Source organism: Sabethes cyaneus, chromosome 2 (genome assembly GCF_943734655.1).
Source record: "Sabethes cyaneus chromosome 2, idSabCyanKW18_F2, whole genome shotgun sequence".
Taxonomy (NCBI): domain Eukaryota; kingdom Metazoa; phylum Arthropoda; class Insecta; order Diptera; family Culicidae; genus Sabethes; species Sabethes cyaneus.
The window spans coordinates 85,082,406-85,089,839 of NC_071354.1; the positions used below are offsets into that span (position 1 = coordinate 85,082,406).

Genomic DNA, 7,434 nt, shown 5'->3' on the forward strand with positions numbered 1-7,434 from the left:
GTTTAATTGGCTCTCGATTTTTGTATCCGCCGAACTATATATATATAGTAACTATATTTTGAAGTGCAGGTTAGCATAAGCAGTTTTCTCATCAGAAAAACATTAATGTCGATGGAACTGAGTTGCATATTGAAGATTATCAATAATGTAAGACAAATAAACATTTATCCTAGCGAATCTACTGTACTACATTTAAAAAATTGCAACTAAAGAGCCATTAAAACCTATTTACCAGCAAACTCAAAGCAATCATGATAGTCATGAATACATGCTGAGGGCTAATTTCTCGTTAAAAAACTCAGTAATTGTCGAGTACTCCTGAGTACCACTAACTTCGCTCTTTGATGATGGAAATTTGTAATTTCGTCATTTTTTAACAAAGAAAGACTTTTTTCACGTGTTTCAGTTTCGTAGTTCAGCTGTCATTGCTACTTGATAATTAACCATCGATCCCAATGACCTTACCTTACGAATATGAAGACATTGGTTGTACCACACACCAGTCTTCAAGAGTAAAAGTTTAAATAATTTCTTTCAATAATAATGCGAAGCTATTCATAAAACTGAAACAAAAATTTTATTCCTTATAGAGTTGACATTCTTTTTTGTTATAAATACGGGCATGACTAAAGTGCTAAAATTCACTAAGAATTTCGAAACTTTGTACAGAATGAGAAATACGAAATCAACAAAACGCTAAAGGATTGAAATGAAACGAGTAGGTACAACACACTTTACACGATTACGAGTGAGGAATGCCGATGAAAGTATACACAGTCAATAAATAATAAAAGTAAAAAGTAACAACACTCAATTAAATCATTTCAAACTTAACCTAATGTTGCAGAGCTCCTCTGCCAGGGCCCTACAGCTAAGAACAAATGCATTGTTTGACGCAACAATCGTCCGGAGGTGAAATCTCTGTGTTTTATTTTTTTATAGTTATTAATCTGGTTCCCTACTGTCGCCTATTGGAGAACCGCTTGTGAGTATGTGGGCAATTTGTACAATATCATCTGGCACCAATGGCTGAAACTGGCTTCGTGATGCTATGCTACATAGTCTGTTTAGTTTTTTTTTCTCAAAATTTGGCTTTCGTTGAGAGTAAGTACTTCAACAAACGTTTTCTCTACTGGCCATTGTGTCCCTTACTAACTATCACTGTACGGAAAAGGTGCTTCATATATGCTGCTTCGGATGAATACATTCGATTATGGTGCTAAATATGACACAGCAACTGCAACTGGCCGACTGTATAAAATGGGTTCAAAATACTATCTTTAAGTACAAATGCAAGTGCTCGCCTCCTTGGATGTCATTTAAATGCGAGGACTACTTCTCTTCTACTGAATTACAAGATTTCATCCAGAGGCAATTTTGGCACTTTCTGTTTGTCTGATTCTACCTAACCTTAAATGTCTAATAGTACCTACAAATGATTCTAAAACAGCAAACATTAAAATTTCAATCACATTTCGAAAAGAGTGGTTTAAGTTGTGGTTAGGCACTGGTATCACCCGGATAACCGTTTCGATCGCACGAATGTCAAGTCCAACGGGACCGGCCGGGAAACGCCCGCTTCCGCCAAGACGTGGTCCCTCGAGTCACTGATTTCAACTGCAGATGGCGACGACGAACTCGGCCTGAGTGGAGGAGAGCCCGAGGAACAGGACGATTTTGATTTGATTGATAAATCAATCGGCTCCTGTTGCTCGTGGTCGCGCTTTCCGCTTGCAATCAACGCTAGCGAGACCGGCGGGATAGCGAAAGGCATCGGGAAGTATGGCGTGGCTTCCGGTCGGTAGGGCCCGTGGTGCGAAAGAAACGGTGACATCCGGTCCAGTGCCGGCCGAAAGCTGTCGGTGGTGGTTATCGTTGAGGACGATGACGACGATGGGGTTCGGGTGACCTTGGGACTGATCTTGGTAAGCGTCACTTCGGGAACTTCAACCTTAGGAGAGACAGCGTGAATGCTGCCAGCGAAAGGATCTCTAAACACGGGACTGTCTTCGGGGTCCGCTGAAGAGGCACCGGAGTCACTGGGGGAACTGGGTCTTTTGATTTCCTTTTTCAGCGGTACGTTGTTGTTATTGTTGTTGTTGGTGCAGAGATTCGAAAGAAAATTGGCCGGCAGGAATCCGTTCGGCAGCAGTCCCGCAGTGTTATTGTGACTTATACTGTTGCTGTTGTTGTTGTTGCTACTGCTATTATTAATGCTGCTACTTGTGTCGTTATTGTTGCTGGTAAGGCTGTTGTTATTGTTGTTATTACTATTCTTTTGAGCCTGTTGCTCCTGTAGTAAACAATGGATTTTGAACCAATTCGACCGGCGGCCATATCGAGATCCACTTTTGGACATTCCAACCACCAAACACTTGCGAAGTCGACACGCCTTGCAAGCGGTTCGGTTTTTCTTATTGATGACACACTCGCCGTTGTTTTTGCATTCCGATATTGATGACAAATTGTTGTACGTGCGACCGAAGAATGACTGCAAGGAGAAAAGAAAAAGAAAAGAAGAAAGTTAGTACCACATCTTTGTGCTCGACCCGGCAAAGTCCCCGTTATGAACGGGCACGTATCGAGTGTAATGTCACACGATTTAATGCTTATTCATAAATGCAAGCAAGATGAGATGAGCATCACTGTCGTCAAAACCTGCGGCACGAAAATAACAAAAAATAATGTAAGCAAGACGCTCCAAGGAGTGTCTGCCAATTTCGGGGTGAAACCAGTTCTACAAGTCAATTATCGTGCCTGCATATGGAATGGACGCAAATTGGTCGCTTTGTTCCAGATGAGCAGCGTGAAATTTCCGAAGATGTCTTAATAACGAGGTCACCGGTTGAACTACCAGGACAGTTCGAAACGAATAGTTTATTACCTACAGGCAAAACCAACGGTAAGTAATGCGTACGGCAGAGTTCACATCAATAATTGCTCCAGTCAGGAGGCTGCTGTAGGTTCCAAAACAATGCACCACATTTCACACTCAGCTGCGGAATCCGCAAACTCACCGCACCTGCATGCCACCAACGACGAACCCGGCAGGGTCGAGTCGAGAAATTGAACAATCATTGCTCGTTTTATCCTAAGAGTATGTCTATCTTATCTAAACTATTTTATCGCAAAAGCCAACTAATACAAGGCCGTCAGCAAACGCCCGACAATCGCTTTGCGATTGGTGTAAATTCTTGCCAACATCTCCATTATGAGGCTGTACTGAAAATAAAAGCAGCAAATCCACTCCAAGCGCACCTCCAGCCCGGCAAAAATGATAAATCTATCTGCAGTATCAACTATCCATCCATCAGTAGATCCAAGCGACCTTCTAAGCACAGCAGCGGGAGCAGATCAGTAGCGATAGATGACCGAGACGACTCGTTCGGTAGCACAGCGGGAAAGTGCAGATCGACTTATTTATTGACCACTTCATCAAGTAAACTGAACGATCTGTGGTGAAATCCATTGCTTCTTGCTACTATACCAACGGTTGTCAATGACTGAACAGTGCGCAGCTGATAGAGGGTCGCCACGCCTCGGGACCATTATTCTTACCAGCCCTTTGGCGAAGGATACTCGCTGACCCCCGCGCTGAAGACGGTAATCAAGAATCGCACAATCGCCTGATGCATCGTGGGGGTTATCGAGATCTGCTACACAAAACACCGGCAGGAGATTTGTTTTATATGCAACCATTTGCAGCATCATCATCATCAACACCATCATCATCTTCGGCACCATCAGCTTAATCATCACCGTCGTCATCGATGTTATCGTCTTGCAGACAACCAGAGCAGAGAAACGGTGAATACCTAATTAATTTCCTTTTCTGCAATTACTTACTACTGGTTGCCTGGAAGGATGATGAAAATAGAAACTAAAGGGCTAGTAATAGTGTTAATGGAACTATCAATCAAGTATTGTGGATTTCATGCAGTGCAAGGTCATCGCTAGATGGATCGTTGAAACTGACTGCCGGAGTTAGTATAGGTTTTAGCGGAACTGATCAAACGAATAAAAATCTCACTAGAAAATAGTTATAAGTGTGTTTACCATGACCATGATTATTTTTACTCCACTTGATATTGTTTAAGATATCATCTTATAATGCCGTTATAACCGTAACGTTACCCAAGAAACATTTATGCGCTGAATAAACGTTTTAGCAGCCATAATTATTCAGCCATAGCTGAATATGCAAAGAATAAAATTTATGTAAACAACTGTACAATACTTATTCCGCCGAAATTGGAGAACTTATACAACCTATTTTATTCGAGGCGGAAAAACACTTGTTAAGCAGTTATATCGCCTCTGTGCGCCTTGTTTTCAGCTTTGCGCAAATTGGTTATTTAAAAATTTAAAAATTTGATCAGCCTTGAATTGTTACTTGGGTAGCTGCTTTCAAAGCTGCAATGGAGCTTAATAGAGGCTTTTGCGTGCTTTTAAATATACAATTTGCGCAATGCTGTCAATTCTATTTTTAGAACGAGAAATAGTTTTGCAATAGAGTCAGTAGGATTGTTGCACTAGCCCCGTAACTGTACTGTACTCTAATAGCCGGCTGTGAAGTCTGGCAATATAGAGGAGTCAAGTCGTTTAAGCCCAAGGTTTTGCTTTTGATCAGCCAATCTGGCCGTAGTGGGCCGGTTTAAATACTACGCTGAAGTCTGAAAACCAAACTAAACTTCATCTAGATACTAACTGTGCCACCGTCAAAAGATAATTTGAAATTTATCAGTCTGTCAGACACGGAACTTTGTAAGAAATTTTTAGGAAACTGGGTAATTCCCTTCCTCTTTTTCTATACAAAAAACCAAAAAACGCGGAGTTGAATTTCATGAACTTTTGATGCTCGCCTGCTGAAAAAAGTGCTGAATTTATTCATACGATATTTGCTCCATGCGCTATTAAAATATGTAGTGTCGCGTTCATTTTACAAAGAGGTGTTAATATGCTTGTTAATTTACGACTAGAGCAAACTTAAACCTAGTCCAAAAACGAATTTACTGTGGAAACTTTTGGATAAACTTACTCAGCTTAACCGACTACGCCTCGTGTCTACCAGATTTTATGCCACATTTACACGTTCCTAGAAAAAATTAAAAATTACCAGTTTGGACCCCGATGGGACCGATGACGGAGTATTTAGATTGGGCCAAAATACGTTCAAATAACCATCCAACATCGTCTTAAAAATGCTGTGATTTCATTACAGGGACTGTTGGTTACGGAGGCGAAGAGCCACTCAAAATCCGCTAAATTTTGAATCAAAACGGAGAGTTACCTTTATTTGGTATGGCATTCTTTGTTTTATAGAAATCGATTCAACAACAATGGAGATAGAGCCGAAGGTGTAACTGCAAGTACCCTTATTTTTGGTGTCGAAGACGTAAAGGTTGTAACCAATCGATTATTTCGATTAATCGATTATGTAGCGCCGATTAATCGATGTCGATTTTTGGCCGCCCAAAAAGTAATCGATTATTAACTAATCGATTAACTGGCAAAATCGAACATCACTAAAGTTTATAAGAATCTGTGAGTGCCATTGTTTAAGAGAATGTTTAAAAGAGAAGAGCGCTAAATTCAGATTTAATTCTTCATTGAATGCAATGGTGGCTTTGAAATACGTGGGCGGGGTTCATAAGTACAACGCCAGCAACCATTGAGACATAGAGATTTCTTTTAAAAATCACTTGTGTGCATCATAAAGGTTGAAATGGCAATGTATGACCAATTTCTGTTTTATTTGTGTCCTTATCCTCCTACCACAAGGGTAAAGGGTCTCAAACCATCATAAAATAAATAAATTCAAAATAAATGCAAGCCTCCAAAAACACTCACACACCAATCTTGGTTCTTTTTGCTTGATTAGTTCTAGAGTTATGACGAAATTTGTATTTCATTTGTATGGGAGCCCCCTCCTTCTTAGAAGGGGAAGGGAACTCAGTACTCCATAGCAAAAGTTCTTTCCTCCAAAAACCCGCACATGTCAAATTTAGTTCCATTTACTTGATTAGTACTCGAGTTATGAGGACATTTGTATATTATTTGTGTGGGAGACCCCCTTCTAAAGAGGGGAGGGGTCTTAATTTACCATAGAAAAAATTCTTGTCTTCTGAAACCCCTGCATTCCAAATTTGGTTCCATTTGCTTGATTAGTTCTAGAGTTATGAGGAAATTTGTATTTCATATGTATGGGAGCCCCCCCTCTTAGAAGAGGAAGAGGTTTCGGTACAACGTAGAAAAAAATTCTGCCATCTGAAACCCCCACATGCCTAATTTGGTTCGATTTGCTTAATTAGTTCTCGAGTTATGAGAAAATTTGTGTTTCATTTGTATAGGAGCCCCCTCTCTTAGAAGCGGAAGAGGTCTCAGTACACCATAGAAAAGCGCGAAGACGCAGACAACAACGTAAACGACAGCGCAAAAATTCGGACAACATCAATAATAACACACGTCACAATCATCACAATAATAACGACTACACTCAGCACAATAGCGAACACCGCAATGTCAGTAATAATATCTACAGCAGCAACGACTATGACAACACCAACAACAATATCCATAGAACTGTCGAAAGCAATCAGCCAATGCTTCCAAAAAATTATGCATTACCTCTGGACAAGGACCTGCTGGCAGCTGCAAAACTTCAATTTTCTGGACCACCAACAACGGACATAACATCCAAATTCATAAATTTCCAAAAAAGCGAAACAAGTAATCCATATAGAATCGAAAACCAGACTAACACCACCCTGAACGAAAACGGAAATAACAACGCCAGCAATAACAATACCTCACACCCAGCTCCAGCACCTCCTCAAGACAGTCTGTTTGAATGCGACCCAATGCGTCCACCTATAGTCCGGCTCACTCAGCAGTCAACAAACGGCGACGGGCGCTTTCTGAAAGCTAGACTGCGCGACCCAAAAATAATGAAAATCGTCCGCCTGTACCTGGCATATATGAAAGACCAGCAGCCGTCAGTCTGTATAGAAGGACTAACATCAACCAGCATTCGAATGCTTTTGGCATCCGAAAGACTCCCGACGTCTCCCGAACATCTAAAGCGCATCTTTCTAGAAGTCTACCAGGAATATGGACTTTTACCGCCGGAAGCAGAAGCTGACTTGCAGTCGTACAGACAATTCATCAAAATGTAATATCATCTTCTTTCAAAGTCATTCTTGGAACCGAAAGTAGCTGGGACGAAAGCGTCAAAAGCGAAGAAATTTTTGGAAATCTATTTAACGTATTCCGGCACGACCGTAATTTGTCTCTAAGTCAGAAAAAATCTGGAGTAGGTGTCCTCATAGCTATAAACTCTGACTTTACTTCGGAAGAAATAATTACTAGAAAGCACATCGAATTTGAAAATATATGGGCCAAAGCAACCATACACGGCGAAGTACACATTTTTTC

The 7,434-nt window shown here is 40.8% G+C and overlaps 1 protein-coding gene across 1 annotated transcript; it reads right to left on the bottom strand.

The window, feature by feature from the left end:
- Positions 1 to 1,513: 1,513 nt before the first annotated feature.
- On the bottom strand, positions 1,514 to 7,087 carry LOC128735645 (protein embryonic gonad). Its single transcript, XM_053830130.1, has 2 exons — positions 7,019 to 7,087; positions 1,514 to 2,491 (listed from the first exon to the last, which is right to left on the bottom strand). Exons 1-2 carry the CDS (start codon positions 7,085 to 7,087, stop codon positions 1,514 to 1,516), a joined length of 1,047 nt encoding a protein of 348 aa, XP_053686105.1.
- Between the last annotated feature and the right edge of the window lie 347 nt (positions 7,088 to 7,434).